This window comes from Ranitomeya imitator, chromosome 1, assembly GCF_032444005.1.
Source record: "Ranitomeya imitator isolate aRanImi1 chromosome 1, aRanImi1.pri, whole genome shotgun sequence".
NCBI classification, from domain to species: Eukaryota; Metazoa; Chordata; class Amphibia; order Anura; family Dendrobatidae; genus Ranitomeya; species Ranitomeya imitator.
In genome coordinates this window covers 568382265-568408648 of record NC_091282.1, presented here as the reverse complement: position 1 = coordinate 568408648, position 26384 = coordinate 568382265, and the positions used below count along the sequence as shown (strand labels likewise).

The 26384-nt window shown below is 43.3% G+C and overlaps 1 protein-coding gene across 1 annotated transcript in view; it reads left to right on the top strand.

Moving 5' to 3' along the window:
• Positions 1-26384, top strand: part of LOC138679350 (cartilage oligomeric matrix protein-like) — a 674654-nt gene that overhangs the window by 136993 nt on the left and 511277 nt on the right. Inside the window, exon 3 of the mRNA XM_069767792.1 lies at positions 22847-22898. Within this exon, the coding sequence (XP_069623893.1) occupies positions 22847-22898 (52 nt within the window). The remainder of the gene's footprint in view (positions 1-22846; positions 22899-26384) is intronic.

Sequence of the window (26384 nt, the reverse complement as noted above, 5' to 3'; positions counted from 1 at the left end):
GAAGTACCACTTGTGACCACAGGAGGGAGCTCTGCCACAGAATTCACAACAGTACCCCCCCTTGAGGAGGGGTCACCGAACCCTCACCAGACCCCCAGGACGACCAGGATGAGCCATATGAAAGGCACAAACAAGATCGGGAGCATGGACATCAGAGGCAAAGACCCAGGAATTATCTTCCTGAGCATAACCCTTCCACTTAACCAGATACTGGAGTTTCCGTCTTGAAACACGAGAATCCAAAATCTTCTCCACAATATACTCCAACTCCCCCTCCACCAAAACCGGGGCAGGAGGATCAACAGATGGAACCATAGGTGCCACGTATCTCCGCAACAATGACCTATGGAATACGTTATGTATGGAAAAAGAATCTGGAAGAGTCAGAAGAAAAGACACAGGATTAAGAACCTCAGAAATCCTATACGGACCAATGAAACGAGGTTTAAACTTAGGAGAGGAAACCTTCATAGGAATATGACGAGAAGATAACCAAACCAAATCCCCAACACGAAGTCGGGGACCCACACAGCGTCTGCGATTAGCGAAACGTTGAGCCTTCTCCTGGGACAAGGTCAAATTGTCCACTACATGAGTCCAAATCTGCTGCAACCTGTCCACTACAGTATCCACACCAGGACAGTCCGAAGACTCAACCTGCCCTGAAGAGAAACGAGGATGGAACCCAGAGTTGCAGAAAAACGGCGAAACCAAGGTAGCCGAGCTGGCCCGATTATTAAGGGCGAACTCAGCCAAAGGCAAAAAGGACACCCAGTCATCCTGATCAGCAGAAGTAAAGCATCTCAGATATGTTTCCAAGGTCTGATTGGTTCGTTCGGTCTGGCCATTAGTCTGAGGATGGAAAGCCGAGGAAAAAGACAAGTCAATGCCCATCCTAGCACAAAAGGCTCGCCAAAACCTCGAAACAAACTGGGAACCTCTGTCAGAAACGATATTCTCTGGAATGCCATGTAAACGAACCACATGCTGGACGAACAATGGCACCAAATCAGAGGAGGAAGGTAATTTAGACAAGGGTACCAAATGGACCATCTTAGAGAAGCGATCACAGACCACCCAAATGACTGACATCTTTTGAGAGACGGGAAGATCTGAAATAAAATCCATAGAGATATGTGTCCAAGGCCTCTTCGGGACCGGCAAGGGCAAAAGCAACCCACTGGCACGAGAACAGCAGGGCTTAGCCCGAGCACAAATCCCACAGGACTGCACAAAAGAACGCACATCCCGCGACAGAGATGGCCACCAAAAGGATCTAGCCACTAACTCTCTGGTACCAAAGATTCCAGGATGACCAGCCAACACCGAACAATGAACCTCAGAGATGACTTTATTCGTCCACCTATCAGGGACAAACAGTTTCTCCGCTGGGCAACGATCAGGTTTATTAGCCTGAAATTTTTGCAGCACCCGCCGCAAATCAGGGGAGATGGCAGACACAATTACTCCCTCTTTGAGAATACCCGCCGGCTCAGATAAACCCGGAGAGTCGGGCACAAAACTCCTAGACAGAGCATCCGCCTTCACATTTTTAGAGCCCGGAAGGTACGAAATCACAAAGTGAAAACGGGCAAAAAACAGCGACCAACGAGCCTGTCTAGGATTCAACCGCTTGGCAGACTCGATATAAGTCAAGTTCTTATGATCAGTCAAGACCACCACGCGATGCTTAGCTCCTTCAAGCCAATGACGCCACTCCTCGAATGCCCACTTCATGGCCAGCAACTCTCGATTGCCAACATCATAATTTCGCTCAGCAGGCGAAAACTTCCTGGAAAAGAAGGCGCATGGTTTCATCACCGAGCAATCAGAACTTCTCTGCGACAAAACAGCCCCTGCTCCAATCTCAGAAGCATCAACCTCGACCTGGAATGGAAGCGAAACATCTGGTTGACACAACACAGGGGCAGAAGAAAAACGACGCTTCAACTCTTGAAAAGCTTCCACAGCAGCAGAAGACCAATTGACCACATCAGCACCCTTCTTGGTCAAATCGGTCAATGGTTTAGCAATACTAGAAAAATTGCAGATGAAGCGACGATAAAAATTAGCAAAGCCCAGGAACTTTTGCAGACTTTTCAGAGATGTCGGCTGAGTCCAATCATGGATGGCTTGGACCTTAACAGGGTCCATCTCGATAGTAGATGGGGAAAAGATGAACCCCAAAAATGAAACCTTCTGAACACCAAAGAGACACTTAGATCCCTTCACAAACAAAGAATTAGCACGCAGGACCTGAAACACCGTTCTGACCTGCTTCACGTGAGACTCCCAATCATCCAAGAAGATCAAAATGTCATCCAAGTACACAATCAGGAATTTATCCAGGTACTCTCGGAAGATGTCATGCATAAAGGACTGAAACACTGATGGAGCATTGGCAAGTCTGAATGGCATTACTAGATACTCAAAATGGCCCTCGGGCATATTAAATGCAGTTTTCCATTCATCGCCTCGCTTAATACGCACAAGATTATACGCACCACGAAGATCTATCTTGGTGAACCAACTAGCCCCCTTAATCCGAGCAAACAAATCAGATAACAATGGCAAGGGGTACTGAAATTTAACCGTGATCTTATTTAGAAGGCGGTAATCTATACAAGGTCTCAGCGAACCATCCTTCTTGGCCACAAAAAAGAACCCTGCTCCTAATGGCGACGATGACGGGCGAATATGCCCCTTCTCCAAGGACTCCTTCACATAACTCCGCATAGCGGCGTGCTCAGGCACAGATAAATTAAACAGTCGACCTTTTGGGAATTTACTACCAGGAATCAAATCGATAGCACAATCACAATCCCTATGCGGAAGTAGGGTATCGGACTTGGGCTCATCAAATACATCCCGGTAATCAGACAAGAACTCTGGAACCTCAGAAGGGGTGGATGACGAAATAGACAGAAATGGGACATCACCATGTACCCACTGACAACCCCAGCTGGACACAGACATGGATTTCCAATCTAATACTGGATTATGGACTTGTAGCCATGGCAACCCCAACACGACCACATCATGCAGATTATGCAACACCAGAAAGCGAATAACCTCCTGATGTGCAGGAGCCATGCACATGGTCAGCTGGGTCCAGTACTGAGGCTTATTCTTGGCCAAAGGCGTAGCATGAATTCCTCTCAATGGAATAGGACACTGCAAAAAAAAACCACAACGCCTAGCATACTCCAAGTCCATCAAATTCAGGGCAGCGCCTGAATCCACAAATGCCATGACAGAATAAGATGACAAAGAGCAGATCAAGGTAACGGACAAAAGAAATTTTGACTGTACCGTACCAATGGTGGCAGACCTAGCGAACTGCTTAGTGCGTTTAGGACAATCAGAGATAGCATGAGTGGAATCACCACAGTAGAAACACAGCCCATTCAGACGTCTGTGTTCTTGCCGTTCAACTCTGGTCAAAGTCCTATCGCACTGCATAGGCTCAGGTTTATGCTCAGATAATACCGCCAAATGGTGCACAGATTTACGCTCACGCAAGCGTCGACCGATCTGAATGGCCAAAGACATAGACTCATTCAGACCAGCAGGCATAGGAAATCCCACCATGACATCCTTAAGGGCTTCAGAGAGACCCTTTCTGAAAATAGCTGCGAGCGCACCTTCATTCCATTGAGTGAGTACGGACCACTTTCTAAATTTCTGATAATATACCTCTATCTCATCCTGACCCTGACACAGAGCCAGCAAATTTTTCTCTGCCTGATCCACTGAATTAGGTTCATCGTACAGCAATCCGAGCGCCAGGAAAAACGCATCGATATTACTTAATGCAGGATCTCCTGACGCAAGAGAAAATGCCCAGTCCTGAGGGTCGCCACGTAAAAAAGAAATAATGATCCTAACTTGTTGAACTGGGTCACCAGAGGAGCGAGGTTTCAAAGCCAGAAATAGTTTACAATTATTTTTGAAACTCAGAAATTTAGTTCTATCTCCAAAAAACAAATCAGGAATAGGAATTCTTGTTTCTAACATAGAATTCTGAACCACAAAGTCTTGAATATTTTGTACTCTTGCCGTGAGCTGATCCACACATGAAGACAGACCTTTAATGTCCATCGCTACACCTGTGTCATGAACCACCCAAATGTCTAGGGGAAAAAAAAGGCAAAACACAGTGCAGAGAAAAAAAAATGGTCTCAGAACTTCTTTTTTCCCTCTATTGAGAATCATTAGTACTTTGGGCCTCCAGTACTGTTATGATAAGGTAATTCAGTACCACAATGGACATAGAAGTCAGAGCACATACAGTGACCTGACAATAACCCAAAAACATAGAACGAGCTCTGAGACGTGGGAACTCTGCTGACCGCAATCCCTAATCCTCTCCAACCACACTAGAGGCAGCCGTGGATTGCGCCTAACGCTCCCTATGCAACTCGGCACAGCCTGAGAAACTAGCTAGCCTGAAGATAGAAAATAAGCCTACCTTGCCTCAGAGAAATACCCCAAAGGAAAAGGCAGCCCCCACATATAATGACTGTGAGTTAAGATGAAAAGACAAACGTAGAGATGAAATAGATTTAGCAAAGTGAGGCCCGACTTTCTGAACAGAGCGAGGATAGGAAAGGTAACTTTGCGGTCAACACAAAACCCTACAAAAAACCACGCAAAGGGGGCAAAAAGACCCTCCGTACCGAACTAACGGCACGGAGGTACACCCTCTGCGTCCCAGAGCTTCCAGCAAGCAAGAAAAAACAAATAGCAAGCTGGACAGAAAAAAAACAGCAATCAAAATAGCAAAAGCTGAACTTAGCTATGCAGAGCAGCAGGCCACAGGAACGATCCAGGAGGAAACAGGTCCAATACTAGAACATTGACTGGAGGCCAGGATCAAAGCACTAGGTGGAGTTAAATAGAGCAGCACCTAACGACATCACCACATCACCTGAGGAAGGAAACTCAGAAGCCGCAGTACCACTCTCCTCCACCAACGGAAGCTCACAGAGAGAATCAGCCGAAGTACCACTTGTGACCACAGGAGGGAGCTCTGCCACAGAATTCACAACAGAAGAGCTGCCGTCTGGTGCACTAGAGCTGCTGGGTTCGAATTCTGACAGTATTCCCTTTCCTCCAGGATGGCCTCTGGATATCCCAGATGCTGGCTTATTTGGATGTTTCAGATGAAAAGCTGTTGTTAGCCTGGATACATGGACGTTGCCCTCCAACTCCCATGAATTATCTTCTGGTCTGTAACCCCTCCATTGCACCAAAAATTGTAGTCTCCCTCTAAATCTTCTAGAATCCAAAATTTCATCCATAATGTACTCTTCTTCACCATGGACGTTTTATGGTGGAGGAGGTGGCTGAGTTCTTCCTGGAAATGGGTTCTCATTGAATGGCTTGAGCAAGGACACATGGAATACAGGGTGAATTTTAAGGCTGTAAGGAAGTTTTTAAACGGAAAACAATTGGGTTAATTTGTGCAGAAATTTGAAAAGATCCTATGAAGTTTTGACCCAATTTAGAAAACGGTACATTTGTTTTCAGATTTTTGGTAGCAAGCCAAACCTTGTCACCGACCTGAAGGGTAGGAGGGGCTTTGCGTTGTTTGTCTGTTGTTTCTTTATAATCTTCTAGAGCCTTTTGTAACATCCCTGTTAGTTCTTTTTGAGCTTTCCGCAACTATGTAAGTCTGTTTGTAACAGCAGGAACCAAAGTATTAAATGGAAGATTAGGAATAAATACAGGATGCAAGCCATAGTTGGCAAAATATTGACTTTGGGATGTAGAACTGTGTTTGAAGTTATATGCAAATTCTACTGTTGTAAATTATCCACCCAGTAATCCTGTAGGTAAGAAATAAAACAGCGCAGGTATTGTTCAAGGGTTTGGTTAGTTCTTTCAGTCTGGCCATTGGATTGAGTGAGGAAGGCAGCAGACAAATTAACAGTAATGCCTAAAGCTGTACAGAAGCTTTTCCAAAATCTTGATGTAAACTGAACACCTCTACCAGAAATGACATTGCCAGGTATTCCATGCATCCTAAATATATTTTTGACCACTAATTCTGCTGTTAGTTCAGCAGTTGGAATCTCTTTAGTTGGAATAAAATGGGCCATCTTGGTGAGCCAATCCATCACAACAAGGATACCAGTAATTCCTTTAGATGTAGGAGGTCCACAATAAAATCCATTGAGATTGATTCCCAAGGCCTGGATGGAACTGGAAGAGGTTGCAGGATTCCTGGAGGAGATCATGGCGTCCTGTTCCGTGCACACATTAAACAGGAAGGAACATATTTTCTCACATCCTCCCTACAATAAGGCCACCAAAAAGAGCAAAGCAATAGTTCTTATGTTTTCTTTACTCCAGTGTGACCGACAAGTTTAGAATCATGGACTCGTTTGAGGACTTCAAGTTGAGCAGATTCAGGGACATATATTTGGTGGTTCTGCATCCAAAATCCCTCCTTAAAAGAAAGATCAACGTCTTTAGAAGGATGGTTAAAAAAAAGGCAGTTTGGTACCATCTTTAATCTTTGTTAAAAATTATTTGATGTCCAGTATTCCCCCAACATTTTTTGGATGTAGAATGGTACAATCAGTGTTAGACCTCTTCTGAGGTCCAGGTTCAGCAAATATCCTGGACAGAGCATCAGCCTTGCCATTTCTTGAACCAGGCAGATAAGAAATTATAAAATTAAACCTGGAGAAAAATAGGCCCAACGTGCTTGTCTTGCAGACAACCTCTTAGCTACAGATTAATTCTAAGTTTTTGTGGTCAGTAAGGACAGTCACTAGATAGTTGTCCCCTTCTAAAAGATGTCTCCATTCAGAGAAGGTGACTTTCATAGCTAAAAGTTCCTTATTTCCAATGTCATAGTTCTTTTCTGAAGATGACATGGTATGAGAAAGAAATGCACATGGATGAAGCTGCATCTTGTCTCCAACTTGCTGTGATAAAACTGCTCCCACCGCAGAGTCTGAGGCGTCTACTTTGCCAAAAAATGGCAGGTCAGGATTTGGATTGACTAGTAATGGTGCAGAAGTAAAAAGTGTCTTTAGTTTGTCGAACGCGACTTGTGCCTCTGGAGACCAGAAAAAGATTTTGGGTTTTTTTGTGAGTAAAGTAATTGGTAAAATCATTTTTGAAAAGTTTTAATGAACCTTCTTTAGAAATTTGCAAATCCTATCAAGAAATTATTAACACCTATAACTATGCAAATAAATGAAAACCCTAGTGGTAACAAGCATAAACACCAAAGAAAAAAGCACCAGGCTAGAATTCAATAAAACATATAATTTTATTTATGACAAAAAGATAAAAACACATATCAACGATGTAAAAACGGGGAACAAGACAAGAATGCAGGAACACCCAACGGGTATGGCTAGAAAAAATGGTAATAATATATATAGGGTACCTTCAAACTATCAAATGCTATCCAAATAGATATATCCAATAACCAAACAACTTGCTCAGCGCCACAGACCACAGCGATCACGCACCAAAAGAAAATTAAATATATATCACAACCAAGGTGAATCATTAGTAATCAAGGTGCAATCACAGAATATAAATCAGAAATGTAAATGTGCATATATAAGGTGCACCATCACAGCGGTTGCGGCGTCCGGGCAAGAAAAACAACATAATCACAGCACATAAAATAGAAGGCACATAATTACCTAGGTACAGACCACCAGCCAGGGACGAAGCTTTCCATGGTGAAACGCGCATCGGGTGTTTGTGGGTCCCTGGCTGGTGGTCTGTACCTAAGTAATTACTAATGATTCACCTTGGTTGTTGATATGTGTTTTTATCTTTTTGTCATAAATAAAATTATATGTTTTATTGAATTCTAGTCTGGTGCTTTTTTCTTTGGTGTTTAAATTCTATAAAGCTCTGAACGTCTTTTAAATTTCTTGGGGTAGGCCAGTCAAACTACTGCTCTAATTTTACTGGGATCCATGCTCACACCATCTGGGGAGATGATATATCCCAGAAACTGAATTCTGGTTTGTCCGAATTCACATTTTTCGAGTTTGATATAGAGATGGTTTTCCTGTAGACGTTCCAGGACTGGACATGTCTGCGATGCTCCTCCAAGGTATCTGAAAATATTAGAATGTCATCTAGATAACAAATCGATCCAGAAAATCTCGAAAACCTCATTAATGACGTGCTGAAAAGTGTCAGGGGCGTTGCTAAGGCCAAAAGGCATAGCCAGATATTCAAAATGTCCATATCTACTTCTAAAGGCAGTTTTCCACTCGTTTCCTGGGCGAATTCGTATGAGATTATAAGACCCTCTTGGATTGGATTCTGGCAGAATGCAATACCTCCAGCAGCTCAGTGATTAAGGGGAGTGGGTAGGGATTTTTAATAGTAATTTTATTTATTTCTCTATAAGCAATACATGGCCGCAGGGTTGAGTCTTTTTATTTTACAAAAAACAAGGGTGCTCCAGCTGGTGAAGAAGGTGGTTGAATAAAGCCTTTCTGTAAATTTTCATCTAGGTATTCCTTTAGTACTTTTAATTCAGGGTCAGAAAGTGTTACTCTAGTCACAACCCACGGACAGGTCGTGAGTCAGCGAAGTCAGGCGTTAAGGGGTCAATACCAAAAAAGCACGTAGTAAACCAAGGGAAAATACGAAGTCTTAAATCAGGTCACATACAAGGGTCAGAATACCAGAGAAATAGCGTATAAGCAAAGGGGCAATAACAAGTGGGTAGTCAGAACACGGTCCAAAGGTCAGCAGCAGAATACCAGATACAAAGGGGCAATAACAAATGGGTTGTCAGAAGACAATGAGGTGGGGGAGATACAAAGTACAGGTGTGTATTTACAATGATGTATTTACAATGATGGTCCAGCCATCTTCAGGGGTTGGGTAATAGATAGGGATAGTGAATGGGCTACACACACACAAACATAAAATGACTTTGATTACTGAATGTGATAGGCCGCTCTGAACAAATGTGTTTTGAGCAAGCACCTAAAACTATGCAAATTGTGGATGGTCCTAATATCTTGAGGTAGAGCATTCCAGATGATTGGCGCAGCATGGGAGAAGTCTTGGAGTTGGGAGTGGGAGGTACTGATTAGGGCAGAGGTTAGTCGAAAGTCATTTGCAGAGTGCAGCGGTTGGTTAGGCCGATAGACAGAAATGAGGGAGGAGATGTAAGGGGGTGCCACACTGTGGAGAGCTTTGTGGGTGAGAACAAGTACTTTGAATTGTATCCTGTAATGAATGGGCAGTCAGTGTAACGATTGGCGAAGAGCGGACGCGTCCGAGTAATGATTAGCCAGATGGACAACCCTGGCTGCTGCATTAAGGATAGACTGGAGAGGGGAAAGTTGAGTGAGGGGGAGGCCAATTAATAGAGCGTTACAGTAGTCCAGGCGGGAGTGGATTAGGGCGACAGTGAGGGTTTTTGTTGTTTCCATGGTGAGAAAAGGGCGGATTCTAGAGATGTTCTTTAGGTGTAAGCGGCACGAGCGGGCAAGAGATTGTATATGGGAGGTGAAGAAGAGATCGGAGTCAAACATAACACCCAGACAGCGCGCCTGCTGTCAGGGTGTTATTATGGTGCCACCCATGGAGAGGGAAATGTCAGATTTAGGGAGGTTAGTAGATGGCGGGAGCAGAAGAAGTTCCGTTTTGGAGAGGTTGAGTTTCAGATAGAGAGCAGACATGATGTTGGAGACTGCAGACAGACAGTCAGTGGAGTTCTGTAGTACAGCGGGGGTAAGGTCAGGGGATGATGTGTATAGTTGTGTGTCATCAGCATAAAGATGGCACTGAAAGCCAAATCTGCTGATGGTCTGTCCAATTGGGGCCGTGGAGAGAGAAGAGAAGGAGGCCAAGGATTGAGCCCTGAGGTACAGTGTCGAAAGCTGCAGAAAGGTCGAGAAGAATAAACAGAGAGTGGTCACCGTTACGTTTTGCTGTCAGAAGGTCATTGGTCACTTTGATGAGTGCAGTTTCTGTTGAATTTAGGGGGCGGAAACCAGACTGTGAAGGGTCTAGGAGGGAGTGAGTGGAGAGTTAATGGGTAAGGCGGGAGTATATCAGGTGCTCCAAGAGTTTAGAGATGAAGGGGAGATTGGAGACTGGTCTGTAGTTGTTTGTGCAGGATGGGTCGAGGGTGGGTTTCTTTAGTAATGGAGTAATGATAGAGTGTTTGAAGGAGGAGGGGAAAATGCCAGAGGAGAGGGAGAGATTGGAGATTGTAGTTAGGTGAGTTGTGACGACTGGAGAGAGAGACTGGAGAAGATGTGAGGGAATGGGGTCGGTGGTGCATATAGTCGGACGAGAAGAGGAGAGGAGCCTGGAGACTTCTTCTGTGATGGGATTGAATGTGGAGAGTGAGCCAGGAGAAATGCAGGGAGGGATGGGAGTCACTGAACTTGGTGATTGGGAGTGGATTTCCTGATGGATATTGTCTATTTTCTCTATAAAGTGGGAGACCAGGTCATCAGCACAAATGTCTGTGATAGGGGCTTGTGCTTTTGGCCTGAGGAGGGAGTGAAAGGTGTCAAAAAGTTTCTTGAGGTTGTTGGATAGTGAGGAGATCAGGGTGGTGAAGTAGGTCTGTTTGGCGAGGTGAAGGGCAGAGTTATAGGTCCTTAACATAAATTTGAAGTGTTTTGAAGTCTTCTGGTGTGCGAGTTTTCTTCCATAAGCGTTCAGCACACCTAGAGCATCGCTGGAGAAATCGGGTTTGCGATGTGAGCCAGGGCAGATAGGTCAGCTGAGCTGTCAATCAAAGCACTAACAGCTCAGCACGCCCCAGAACAATGTAGGATGATAGAGCTGTCCATCAACGAGTCCCAGACACTCTTAGCAGAAGAATTGTGACAGTACCTCCTATTAAAGGGAGGCCACTGGACCCCCAGGTTTCCCAGAAAACCTACGATGAAAAGCGCCGACCAAATGGTCAGCCTTCACTGAGTGAGCCTCCAGTGAGCAAGATATCAGAGGGAATTTCGGAACTTCCGAGATTCCACAATCCTCTGCACCTCATACTCCGAACCTCCATCAAAAGAGACTGGAGGAGAAGGAAAAGAGACAGGCCACACAGAAGGATCAAACTTCTTTAACAGGAATTTGTGAAAAGCATTGGGAACATGAAGAGACTGCGGAAGCTTTAATCTGAAGGCAACTGGATTTATTACCTCCAGAATCTCATACGGGCCAATGAATTTCGGACCCAACTTTGCCGAAGGTACTTTTAGCCTAATATTCTTGGATGATAACCAAACTTTATCCCCTACTTTGAAAGTGTAACCAGCAGAACGTTTCCTATCGACCTTATATTTTTGCCAAAACTGAGCCACCCCAATATTCCTCTGAACCTCTCTCCAAACATCCCCAAATTTCTGAATGGTCACTTCCACTCCAGGACATCCAGAACTCATCCTAGGGAATTCACCAAAATGAGGAAGAAAACCATAATTACAAAAGAAAGGAGAGGTTCCAGTGGATTGATTGACCCGACTGTTAAAGGCGAACTCAGCAAGATGCAAAAATCAGGACCAGTACTCCTGCTGAGACACTACAAAACATCTTAAAATTTGTTCTAGAGATTGATTTGTCCTCTTTATTTTGACCGTTTGCTTCAGGGTGATAAGCAGAGGAATAAACAAATCAATCCCTAACTTCCTACAAAATGACCTCTAGAATTTAGAGACAAATTGCACCCGCTATCAGATACAATGTTTAAAGGAATACCATGCAATCTGACCACATGATTGATAAATAACCTGGAATCAGCATTAGGTAATCCAGATAATGGAACAAAGTGAGCTTGTTTACTGAAACTGTCAACCACTACTCAAATAACCGTTTTTCCACCAGATAAAGGCAACTCTGTGATGAAGTCCATGGACAAATGAGTCCATGGTCTTTTTGGAATAGGCAATGGAGCCAATTCCCCGGCCCGCTGTTTATGACAGACTTTAGGGCGTGCGCAAATCTCACAAATGGGTACAAATTCCTTAATATCGTTAAGCATTGATGGCCACCAAAAGAGTCAGCAACAGCTTTCTGTGTAGCTGTGACTCCTGGGTGACCACTTAAGACAGAGTCATAAAATTCCTGCAATAGACGTAATCTAAGATACACAGGCAAAAATAATTTAAGTTCAGGAGTAGCGGATGGGGCCAGGGACTGGACCTCACTAATTTCAGCTTCCAATTCTGAAGATACCATAGAAATCATAATTCCTATAGGAAGAATGGAAGATGAAGGTTCTGGGAGAAACAAAATCAAGGCAGCATGACAAAGCATCAGCCCTAACATTCTTAGACCGCAGTCTGAACGTGATGGAAAAATTGAATCTATAGAAAAATAAGGACCATCTGGCCTGTCTAGGGGTTAAATGTTTAGCAGATTCAATATAGGCTAAATTTGTATGATCGGTCACCACAATAACAGGATGAATAGATCCCTCCAAAAAATGTCTCCATTCTTCAAAAGCTAACTTGACGGCTAGCAGCTCATGATTCCCCACATCATAATTCCTTTCAGCAGACAAAAATTTCCTGGAGAAAAATGCACATACTGTAGACGCAAGTTGTCAGAGTTTTGGAACCTTGAGACAAAACAGTCTCCACCCTAACCTCTGAGACATGCACTTCTACGATGAATGGTTTTTGGAGATCAGGTTGAATCAAAACTGGAGCGGACATGAAACACTCCTTTAATTTATCAAAGGAGCCTACAGCATCCAATGACCAAACCTTAAGATCCATCCCCTTTTGTGGGAGGTCAGTAAGGGGTTTCACGATCTGAGAAAAACCCTTAATAAACTTTCTGTAATTAGCGAACCCTAACAATCGTTGCAATGTTTTCCGATCATGAGGTTGAACCCAATCAATTATAGCCTGCACCTTCCCAGGGTCCATTTTAAACTCTTCATCTGACACAATGAACCCCAGGAATGATATTTCCTGAACAGAAAAAGTACATTTTTCCAATTTAGCAAACAAAGAACTTTCCCTGAGTTTCTGTAAAACAAATCAAACGTGCTCGTAGTGAGAATTCAGGTTAGGTGAAATATTAGAATGTCATCTAGATGTACCACAATAAACCTTCCAATAATATCAGAAGAAAAAGTAATTCATAAAGTTCTGAAAGACTGCAGATGCATTGGTTAAACCACAAGGCATGACAAGATTTTCAAATAAACATTAAAAACGCTATTTTCCACTCAACACCCTTCCGGACACGTATCAGATTATATTCCCCTCTAAGGTCAAGCTTAGAAAACTATTTAGTCCCCTTATGCTGATTATATGTCAGGGATAAGTGGAAGCGGGTAAGCAAGGACGAAGGCCACCATATTTATTTTTAACAAAAAAAGAACCCCACAGCTATAAGTGAGGAGGAAGGACGGATATGACCCTTCCGTAAACTTTCATTTACATATTCTTTCATGGCGGTCCTTTCAGGTCCAAACAAATTATATAGGTGAGCTTTAGGTAATTTGGCATTAGGAAAAAGATTTATAGCACAATCATAAGGATGATGGGGCGGTAGCATCTCAGCCTCTTTCTCTGAGAACACATCTCCGAAGTCTTTCAGGTAAGCCGGCAGACCGTCCAGACTAGCGGAGAAAATTTGCACAGAGCTAAGACATTTCTTATGACAGTAGGAACTCCATTAAACAATATCCTTTCAAGACCAATTAATTACAGGATCATGGCTATGCAACCATGGAAATCCCAATAGCAACCCAATAGGTAAATTATCCAACACATAGCAGGAGATGGACTCAGAGTGAAGAGTTCCCACTCTAAGTGTGAATTCCACCGTTACCAGCTGGACAAATTTCTGGAATAATGGTGTTTTGTCAATAGTAACAATTTGAGTATGTCTTTCCAAGCTAACTGTCCCTAATCCTAATTTAAGAACCAGTCCAGAATCAATGAAATTGGTGGCAGATCCACAGTCAATGAAAGCAAGAGCAGATAACTACAGGTTCTGAAAACAAAATTCCACATTCACCAATACTTTATCTGAGGAGTAAAAGGGTACCTGGAAGTCTGAGTGACCTACTCAACTATCACCCAGACTTAGACGTTTCCTGACAGCTTGCTGGCTTGAGAGCGTATTGAGCAGTCTTTGAGAAAATGTCCAGCATGACCACAATAAAGACAGAGTCCAAGATCACGATGACGCCTCCTCTCCATGACCCGAGAGCGGGCTGTTCCAACCTCCATTGGTTTCATCTCTGGCAAGTGAACAGACTTGGACAGGATGACTGAAACCCCCTGTCGTTCACCATGTCTCTCACGAATTTGGCGATCCATTCGAATGACCTTGGTCATGACCTCCCCCAGGAAACAGGGTGGAGTATGCAAAGTCAGAGCATCCTTTAGAGTATCAGAAAGGCCATGGTGAAACTGACATCTGAGAGCTGCTTCATTCCACAAAATCTCAGCGGACCATTGCCGGAACTCAGAGCTATAATCCTCTGCTTTGCGGCCCCCCTGCATCAGGTTCATGATCTTAGCTTCTGCGACCTGGACCCTGTCAGGTCCATCATAGATCATCCCTAAGGTATAAAAAAGGCATCAATGGAAGACCGTTCAGGGGCTAGTGGGGACAAAAAGAAAGCCCAACTCTGAGGACCCCCTCATAATAGGGACATGATTATTCCCTGCCACTGGGACTCATCCCCTGAAGACCGGGGTCATAAGGTAAAAAATAATCTGCAGCTCGCCCTAAACACCCTAAACTGATCCTTCTCCCCCAAAACTTTTTTCTGCAAGTACCACTACAGGTTCAAGAGAGACCATCTGCATGTCAGAAGGTACATGAGTCATTGCTACAGTCGATGATGGAAAGCTCTGGGAAGCATCCATAGTTCTAGAAAACTGACCCTGCAGCCAGAACTGTGAAGTTTCTAGTCTGTGGTGTTCCATTGCCAGATGCTGAACCATATGGGTTAGATTCGCCACCTGATTAGAGCGCACAAATAGGATCCATTGGAGGAGAAGAAAAAAGTCACTAAATGTGACACTAGTCATAACCGACAGACAGGCCGTGAATCAGCAAAGTCAGACGTTCTGGGAACAATACCAAAAGAGCACGTAGTAAACAAAGGGAAAATACGAAGTCATAAGTCAGGTCACATGCAAGGGTTTGAACACCAGAGAAATGGCGGATAAGCAAAGGGGCAACATCAAGCGGGTAGTCAGAACACGGTCCAAAGGTCAGCAGCAGAATATCAGATACAAAAGGGCAATAACAAACGGGTAGTCAGAGCATGGTCCAAAGGTCAGCAGCAGCAAATCAGAATTTGCAGCACAGGGAACAAGCGAACGCACTCCAGGGAGCACAAGCTTAGAACAAGCTTTTGACTGGCAATGATCTGGGCCAGACGGCTTACCTAAATAACAGGGCAATTACCAAGAACAGGGAGCACCTGTGGAAATCTCTGCACTTTCCAGTCTCAGAAGGTCTACTGAGCTGTCAATCAAAGCAATAACAGCTCATCATGCCCAAGCACAGGATAGTATCACAGAGCTGTCCATCACCAAGTCCAGACACTCTGAGCAGATGAATTGTGACAGAAAGATTGTAAATTCGCCCAAATGGAATGAACGCTCCAGGGACAGTCCCAATTCAATGGGACAGTCGTAAGAACGATGAGGTGGCAGGTGATCTGCTTTCGTCTTACTGCAGACTTCACTGAACTGCTTGTACTGAGGTGGTAGTTTATCAAAATTTTGATGAGAAATCTCAGAAACTTTAATTGATTTGTAAACAGATAAATTAGCATGGCAATTGTTCTTACAACACTCAGGGGGAAAGGTAATGGTCCTTGTTGCCAAGTTGATAGATGGGCTATGGATTGAAAACCAGTGAATTACTAGAATAACTGGAAATTTTAGAGATGAAATAAGATGAAAACTAACTGCTTCATGATGATTCAGTTCAATACAGATTTCCAGTTCAATTGTCTTGTGAGTAACAGGTCCAGATGATAAAGGTGATCCATCCACAGTTTCCATATTGATTTGCATGGATTTACTCCAACTTGCAATGTTATTATCCAGTGTGAATTGTAAGTCCATGAAATTCCCTTCTGCTCCAGAATCTAACATGGCAGAACATTGTATTTTTAGCTCCCAATTATGACCTGTATGGGAACAACAAAACGAGACAATGGTGATTGCTCTTTACCGTTATCCTGCATTTCAGATGAGATGGTCTGCAAAACCGGATCTGGCCATTCAAAAATGTCTAAGTCACTTTAATTCCTAGAATTTTTGAATGATACTGTCCTTTTATTAGGACAGTTGATAGCAAAATGTCTGGACCCCCACAAGAGAGACATAGATTATCTGCACGTCTCCTCTCCTTCTCTAATGCAGAGAAAGGTTTACAGATTACATCAATTCCAAGTGGCAACAGGCTGTGCTGAAGCTAATATGCTTAGGTGACAAACCGCACAATTCTGAAGCGTTCTGGACAGCTCTGAAAGAGCAGGCAGATCTGTGACTGACATCGCTGAACCTCCAGCCAGGCATTGTTGTGTGTGACAATGGCAGGAACCTGGTGGCGGATCTGAGGCGAGGCGAACTGACAAACGTACCATGCCTGGCCCATGTGCTTAACCTCGTTGTTCAACGGTTTCTAAAAAGCTACCCGGAGCTGCCGATTCTGCTTGTGAAAGTATGCTACCTGTGTGCCCATTTTAGAAAGTCAGCTACAGCTTTAGCTGCCCTTGCCGTGCTTCAGAAGCAATTGCAGCTTCCGGCTCACCGACTGGTGTGTGATGTCCCCACACGAACTCTACAGTGCACATGTTGGAAAAGATTTGTGAGCAGAAGAGGGCAGTTATTGAATACCAGCATCAACAAGGCCATCGTTATTCAAGTCAGACTCCACAAATAAGACCACAGGAGTGGACATGGATGTCAGACATACAGTATGTAACATCCTCCAAAACTTTGAGGAGTCCACCAAGATGGTGAGCGGTGATGATGCCATAATTAGCGTCACCATTCCACTTCTCTGCCTTCTGAAAAGCTCTCTGCTCACAATCAAAGAGGATGCATTGCAGGCAGAGCAGGAGGACATGGAGCAAGGAACCATACAGTGTGATTACACACAGCCCAGCCTCATGTCATCCCAACGTGGATTGTTTGACAATGAAGAAGAGGAGGAGGAAGAACAAGAGCTACTTTCATGCGCTGTAGACAGTACTACAAGCACAACTGTCATACCGTCTGTTCAGCATGGATGGCCTGAGGACCGGGAGGAAGAGGAGGAGGAGGACACCTTGGTCAGTCGTCCTGTTGATGAGGACACGGAAAGCTTGCCTGTTACCAGTCTGGCATGCATGGCTGACCTTATGTTGCGCTCCTTTTCACGTGACCCTCATATTGTAAATATTTTGGGTGTCAGTCATTACTGGGTAGTGACATTTTTAGACCCACGCTACAAAAATAACATTCAATCTCTTCTTCCAGAGCAGACAGGTGTAATAAAATGGTGCATTACCAGGGGGTCATTGTTGCAGAATTAGTAAAAAAAAAATTCCCATCTCAAAACGCTGGCGGTAGACATAACAGTTCGTTGGACAACCAAGGAGCAAAGGCGAGAGACACAACTCCAATCCAGAAGGGCAGGGGAACACTGGCAAAATTCTAGGTCAGTTTTCTCAGACCCTCCCATTGCCCTGGCCCTGAGGCGTGGGGTAATGTCACAAGGAATGGAATGTTTTCTTAGATGCTGAGGGAGTACCTTGCTGACCATACCAACATCCTCCGTGATTCTTCTGTGTCTTTTAATTATTGGATATCCAAGCTGAACACGTGGCATGAACATCTCTCTACTGGCCTGCCCTGCTGATAGCGTTTTGTCAGAGCTGGTTTTTAGTGCCACTGGTGGAATTATCACAGATAAGTGCATTTGCCTGTCAATGGAAAATGCAGACAGGCTGACTCTTATAAAAATGAACAAGGGCTGGATTGGGCCAGACTTCTCTACACCACCAAATAACAGCGAAACATAACCTCCAATACAGTGTCTTTTTGGGAGGTGTATTCCCACATACCACTTCACACCCACATATGGGTATACGCTTCCTGATTTTGGCTATTTGGTGTAGTCTTCCTCCTTGTCCTCATCCTCATCATCCACCACCACTAAAACACCAGGGTGAATGTGTTCTATGCTGCTACAGCCAGTCAATTTTTGGCAAGGGTGTCTATGATCCCCACAGCATTCTTTTTTTAAAATGTACCCTCCATGGCGAAATGTTTGTCAGCCCATGCACTTAGTGTATGGGCATTACAAGTCTAGGAGACCTGCTCCTTTAAATAGGGCTTATTTTTTAATGAGGCCTTCCTACACGTCTCATCATACACCACCACTAGATCACCAGGGTTAATGTGTTCCGTGCTGCTACAGCCACTATAGTTTTTTTCCAATGGTGTTTATGATGCCCGTAATAAAAATATTTACACAATATGTTGATGTGTACCCCCCAGGAGAAAATGTTTGTCAGCCCATACACTTCGTGTATGGGCATTACAAGTCTAGGAGACCCGCTCCTTTGTAATGTGACAGTTTTTTGTGAGGCCCTCCTCCATGTTTCTTCCAAGGGGATTGGAGTCTGTGCAAACTTGGGTCAAGGCAGCCCTTGCATTCAATGCATAAGGAAACATCCTGTGGTCATCCACTACCAGTGTTCAAAGGCTTCTTGAGGTGCATATGACTTGGTAGCAGGGCAGGCCTTGCAGTCAATACATAAGAAAACAGTATGGGAGTATAAAATGAATAATGTGAAGTGGGTTTTCCTGTGGCAATCCAGTACCTGGGTTCAAAGGATTATTGGGATGCATATGACTTGGTAGCAGGCAAGCCTTGCAGTCAATACATAAGAAAACAGAATGGGAGTACAAAATGAATAATGTGAAGTGGATTTTCCTATGGCCATCCAGTATGTGGTCTCAAAGGGTTATTGGGGTGCATATGACTTGGTAGCATGGCAGGCCTTGCAGTCAATGCATAAAAAAACAGTATGTGAGTACAAAACGAATAATGTGAAGTGGATTTTCCTGTGGCCATCCAGTATCTGGGTTCAAAGGCTTGTTATGACTTGGTAGCAGGGCAGACCTTGCATTCAATGCAACATTTTTTCATGAAGCCCTCCTGTTCCCCGTGAAAGGGGTATTGGGGTGCGTCGTAATTCTTGGCAGCCCAGCCACTCACTGCATAGGCAATAACAGAATAGGAAACCCACTGTTTAATAATGGCCCTTTAAGAATATTAATGCCACCTGATGCCCCTCTAAAAATAGGTTTTGTGACTTTAAGAGTCCTTCCTTCAGAAATGAAACAAGATGTGTCTGCTTATGTGTCACACACCACATGGCCAGCTAGGGTTGTTAAATGTTGCAATGACATTTCCCAGTGAATGCATTTGTATTGGTTGAAAGCAATGATAAAGTTGAAAAACGCATCAAAAACGCTGCGTGTGAACATAGCCCAAGTGGTGGAGGAACATTTTGGACTTGGGTTAATGATTTTGCTTTATAAGTCATTACCCTGGAAAGGATGTATCTTAATATATTTCCAAGCAAAATCCATTTTAGTTTCGTTTTCGTATGTTTTTTCATGCACCTGTAAAAATGGCGTGAAACTCTGACAACATTGTTTACAGCTGTGACCTAGGAGTCAGATATGCTTCCAGGGGCGATCCCCGTGATGTTCCCATGTCATTTGAGCAGTGTTCCATCATTTTCAGACTTTTATAGACCTTAAAAGGACCCCCTGGAGGGATCACTGTAAAAATACTCGGGTCTCCCATAGACTTACATTGGCTCGTTGTTCTGTCCGAGTACCCGAGTATACCAATCTGCTTGACCTGAGCAGCGAGCACCCAAGCATTTTAGTGCTCGCTCATCATTATAAATTAAGCAATGGTTCTGTGAGCATGGACGTGCAGTTCTCCTAGTCTAAATAAAAAAAAAGGCTATTATAAAGAGAACCTGCCACCCTCAAAATCGAAGGTGAGCTAAGCCCACCCGCATCAGGGGCTTATCTACAGCATTCTGTAATGCTGTAGATAAGCCCCCGATGTATCCTGAAAGATGAGAAAAAGAAGTTAGATTATACTCACCCAGGGGCAGTCCCGGTTCTGTTCTGGTCTGATGGGCGTCACGGTCCGGTCGGGCCTCCCATCTTCTTATGATGACGTTCTCTTCTTGTCTTCAGGCTGCGACTCCAGCGTAGGCGTACTTTGTCTGCTCTGTTGAGTTCAGAGCAAAGTACTGCAGTGTGCAGGCGCCAGGCCTCTCTGACCTTTCCCGGTGCCTGCGTACTGCAGTACTTTGCTCTGCCCTCAACAGGGCAGACAAGGTATGCCTGCGCAGGAGCCGCACCATGAAGACAAGAAGAGGACGTTATCATAAGATGATGGGAGGGCCTGGACCGGACCGCGACACCCATCGGACCAGAACAGAGCCGGGAACACCCCTGGGTGAGTATAATCTAACCTCTTTTTCTCATCATTCAGGATACATCGGGGGCTTATCTACAGCATTACAGAATGCTGTAGATAAGCTCCTGATGCCGGTGGGCTTAGCTCACCTTCGATTTTGGGGGTGACAGGTTCCCTTTAAACAACCACAGATAGGCTTCAGTGTATTCAATAGGCAGTCGTTTAACCCCTTCCTGACCAGATATTATCAGTATTTTCACTTTTGTTTTTTACTCCCCCTATGTCTTACTGCAGTGTTTTTATAATTTTGTATAATCTGCTCTCTGCTGTGTGAGTTTTGTTACTACCTATTTCAACTACTTTTCATTGCCAGTTATAGTTTGCAACTACCCTAGTCTGTTGTTTGTCTAGTCCTGGTATTCTGTATATTCTGGTGATTAGTTCCTGGTCTCAACTTTAATTTTGCCTAGCTGAGAGAACTGTTTTTCCGACCCATCTGTACAACTCTTCACTCTACCTCCCTTCTGCCTTCCCAATCCCACACCCACTCCTACCTTCTCTCCCTTCCTCAGCCAGGAAATACTCCACAGACATAGCTCTCTGCACCCTGACAAAGTCCAGATCCCTGAATAGGATTTAAGGAGTGAAGGCAAGGGTTCCCTGATAAGTAGAGCGGCTTGTGCAATGCCTGTCCACACGGAAGCCCTATTAAGAGCTGCCAGGTTTCACCAAACAAAGCTCTATTCACAGTAGAGCAATCTTGTTTTTGGCAGAATGCAGTGACTGACACACGGAGTTAGAAGGGATGTTAAGTTGATCACAAAGTGTCCTTCTGCAATGTACCAATTGGTAGTTAATAGATGAGGTTACTTAAAGGAGGCCCATATTTTAACTAAGAATACCTTTATGCAGCATTTGATAATGAGCAGATAACACATTTAATATCAGAGGAAAACTAGTGTTTTGCACATAAATTTATAGGTTTAAAAGCAGGAAAGATATATATGTTGGTATCGTGTTAGCCAGTAGATAGAAAAATATTTAGAATTGAGAGATTCTTAGCACTCTCACATAATGGTAATTCTGCTTCACGTCACCTGTCTTATCTATGGCATTATTTCTGTGCTGTGTTGCGCATAAATATGTGATCCTTCAGAATTTCTTTTAGTCTATGCCTGATGAAGAGACCTGTGTTGTCTGGAAAGCTTGCAATTTGTTACCATCTTTTCAGTTAGCCATTAAAAGGTATCAACCACTGAGGACTCTAAATTCTAAATATTTTTCTGGGTTTTATTTCAGCTTTATTTAAAGGCAAGTTCCTTTATTGGACCAGTTTATTTAGCTTTCCTCACGATAATAATAACTACTGCACCAACAAATCTTTAACTTTTCAAGTGTTTAGGGATATACAGAGACACACATCAAGATTAAATCTGTTATTTCCTGGATCCTCTTGTTGATGGGTGTGTTTTAGAATGACCGGATATATTCAGTCATTTGTTTCCTATTCATTGACCTCATGTTCTATCCATGTGTAATCTCCAGACTTGGCAATAACATCTCAAACTGTGACCAATATCGACATCCGATTAACGGAATTCTTAACTTTGGCACAGAAAGTGGGTTGGGTTTCTGAATAACATTAGCGCTGTGAATTCATGTCTGTACATTTAACCTATTAGCTTATTACAAAGAATAAGATCCAGGGACAAAGCAGTAGAACAAGAAATAAAGAAATGATTACTAAAATTAATTATTTAATATATATTACTGTATGTTCTTTACACCACCTTATTTATGTGTTTTGTTAAATTTTCATTGCCAGTGCAGATAATACTTAAAGCAAATATTTGTCTAATAATAAAGTGTGAAATTATGAGTATTTTAGCAAATGTCTAAAAAGTGGAAATATGTAGTACATGGAAGGAAAGGATGAGGTAAATGTTATTCATAATACACTTGCTACATTTCTGAGCAATAATACAGATTAACACAGTAGTGGCTCTAGGAGTCCAGGGAGTTGTTTCCCTGAAATGTACTTAAAGAATGTTCTACATGTAGCTTTCATGAGTAATGTTCAATCTTATACTTAGTGCCAGATATGACGAGTCATGGCGTTACTTTAATGTTCCAACTGAGTTATTGCATTTTCCAATAATGTTTTTAACTGTTTATGACTTTACATCCACCCTAATGCAAAACAAATTATTTTGTCATTTTAGAAATTAATTTCCACATTTCAACTGATTACTCATCTTCCCAAATATTAACTGAAAACAATTTGGTTGAAATTGGATTGCAGTTTTTTGTATAATGCTTTATTATTCAGTTATATGCAATATATCAGTATGCTCTTTTTGCTAAAAAAAAGTAAAACCTGTTTTCTTTCTAGATGAAAGAGATAATATTTTTGAAAAATGCAGTTATGGAATGTGATGCCTGTGGTAAGTATTTAGAGACATCCTGTATTAAGAAAACATTGAATAATGGTGTCCCACTGTGTAATGAACATGGATTTACTATTTTGGCTGCAAAATACTAAGTATCCATCCTTTTTAAAGGATACAAGCAGTGGTGTGGCTATAAAGGCACTTGTCCACCAATAACAATATCCCTTTTTTGTAGAAATCTGATGTGCCTTTTTTTTTGCAGAGATTAAGTGTGCCATTCCAAATAAATTTATTGTCAGGCACGAACTTTAGTGAGGGTATGTCTGTGCACTTGGAAGCAGTCAGTGATGCCCCCCAGTGCACTTCAAGCATGATTTGTACATGGCTCCTAAACTATATTGTTTAGGACTGACGCATCAGATCTCTGTACAAAAAAAACATTTTTTTTTTTTTTTGGTACAAGTGCTTATACCGCCATACCACTACTTCTGTAAAAACGTGCTGTCAGGTTCACTTTAATCCCTGCATGGGTGATCAGTGATCACTCAAGGCCTAAGTGGCTCATTCAAGGAACGCTGTCAATTGATACCATCAACTGGACTCATAAGCCCAGATAGTGGAGAGATTTGAATTTATGGAATAAAAGTTTTACTTATGCCTATTGTACACTCTTCTATTATAATGTAGTTTTGTACAAGCCCTATATCTATGTTGTCAAACTGTACTTTTATATGCCTCCAGTTTCATACAGAGGCATACAAAGCCTTCTATTTGTCATGCTGCATTGCACACCATTTTATGAAAATAAGTATTCATCAGAATTATTATTTCTAGGGGAGATTATGCTTATTTTGTGCCATAAGTAGTATGCTGACTGCCTTCAGCTCCATAGTACAAATCTCTGGGGAGTTTGCTTGGCATTGGACAAGCTCTATGTACAAGCCTTTAATCCCTTCACGCCATGCGGTGGGCGCTGTGTTCCCATAAAGCACAGTGTATATATATGGCACCACCAATTTGAAATGGCTGCCATCACTGCACATCACCCCGGGGACTGTACCGCCCCCCGCATTGGTGATCACTGTGATTGACTGATCAATGCTGACTAGCCAATCACAGTGATGTAACAATAACGTTGTAAAAGCAAAATACACATGTGACATGCTGTGATCGGTGTTGTCAGGATTGTCTGAGACAGCACCAACTGCAGCAGTCACAATGGGTGGGGTGATCGAGACATCAACTCCCCTAATTAACCCCTTTGGCGCTGATTGGTCAGTAACTATTGTTTAGCCAGTCAGTGCCAAAGAGGTTAATCAAAAATCGTGATCACCACTCTGCACACCATCTTTACCTCAGAATTAACATAAAGAGTGGTTGTAGACCCCCTGTGTTACCCTGAGAGAAATTCATTGGTGGCCAGTGCGATCCCCTTGCGATCTGTATCCAGCCTCTGCGATCATTGCTGTGTCTCCTGTGCTATGTCTCCTGTGCTGGGTGCTGTGTGACTGATCTTTGATCACAGCTGCAGCAGCAGTTCCCCAATCCTTGTTCCAGATACCTCCACTCCCAATTGTATTTTTTGCTCTTTTTCATGAGAGCAGCATCATGCGCTAAGCATTCTTACACTTCACATGGCCGCAGCACTCTGATCAGTTAATGCTTCTGATCAAAGACTGTGCCAAGGGACTTTTTCTTCTTTTAGCTAGTCAGAGTAGCTAGTGATGATGCAGTGTAAGTGATGACCAGATTTTGATGCTGCAGGTCCGTAGCAGTTTCCATTGCATTTACAGTAAACCGCAAACCGCTGTGCACATGCTGCGGGAAAAACCGAGCAGAAACGCAGCGGTTTACAATCCGCAGCATGTAACTTCTTTGTGCAGAGTCGCAGCAATTCTGCACCCATAGGAATGCATTGATCCGCTTACTTCCCGCATGGGGCTATGCCCACTCTCCTCCAGGCCCTGGGAACCATATTTGTGGTAAAAAAAAAGAATTAAAATAAAAAATAATGATATACTCACCTCTCAGCGCTGCATGCAGCCGTCCGGTCTCAGGTTGCTATGCGAGCAGGGCCTGCGATGACGTCGTGGTCACATGACCGTGACGTCACGAAGGTGCTGCTCGTATAGCATCTTTGGAACCGGACCGCTGCGTGCAGCCCTGAGGAGATCGGGACGTCAGAGGGTGAGTATAACCATTTTTTTTAATTTTTAACATTACTATTGATGCTGCATATGCAGCATCAATAGTAAAACAAGTGCAGGAGTAAAACCCGCAGCGGAACCCGCAACACAAACCGTGATAAATCTGCAGGGATAACCGCAGCGGTTTTGCCCTGCAGATTTATCAAGTCCGCTGCAGGAGAACCCGCAGAGGACCCTTCCAAGTGTGCACATAGCCTTATAGGTAGTGAGGTAGCATTTTTCTTTTGCAAAAAAAAAAGAATTAGCACCGAGCAACTTTTATAGGCAGGGCATTAGTGTAGTGTACGTCACTGTAATTTTTTTCTATAAACTTTTTTTACTTTACATCTATGTCATATTGCACGACTCATTAAAGCAGGGGTCCCCAACTCCAGGCCTCGAGGGCCGCCAACAGTGCAGGTTTTCAGGATTTCTTTAGTATTGCATCGGTGGTAATGTGATCATCTGCACAGGTGATGATTCCAACCCCTGTGCAATACTAAGGAAATCCTGAAAACCTGCACTGTTGGTGGCCCTCAAGGCCTGGAGTTGGGGACCACTGCAATAAAGGGTTGATTGTGGCGCTATAGAGTTTAAGTCCTCTTTTTCTCTGAAGAGGCAATTTGCATATTATATTTCCCAGCGGAGCATTGCATGGTGAATAAGCCTCCTTACCTAGACAAGCCAGATCTGGTATGTCACTCTCCATAAGGCCAGCCTCACACTAGCGTGTTTTACGGACGTAAGAAAGGTGCTGAAAATACGGATTGCATACGGTACAATGCTTCTCTATGCCCCAGCTCCTATCAGCCTTATTTTACTGATCCGCATTATACGGTCTTCTACGGCCGTAGAAAATCACAGCATGCTGCGTTTGTCACCGTATTGCACAAAAAATACGCCAATGAAAGTCTATGGGGGCCAGAGAAATACGGATTACACACGGACCAACAGTGTGACTTGCGAGAAATACGCAGCAGTGTTCTAGCAAAAAGCCGGTAATTCAGTGCGGTGTACAGTAAAATCACACTGACTGGTTAGAATAGAATAGCTAAGATAAATGTCTACACATAGAATAGGGGTATATATTTATATATATATGTCAGTGAGACACAAATATGTACATATATTAATATTTCATACAGCGCTAGATAGCTTAAAAGCCGGTAATTAAATTCAATTGCCGGCTTTTCCTATCTCCTTCCCAAACCCGACATGATATGAGACATGGTTTACATACAGTAAACCATCTCATATCCCTTTTTTTTTGCATATTCCACACTACTAATGTTAGCATGTGCAAAATTTGGGTGCTCTAGCTATTAAATTTAAGGGTTAAATCGCGCAATTTTCT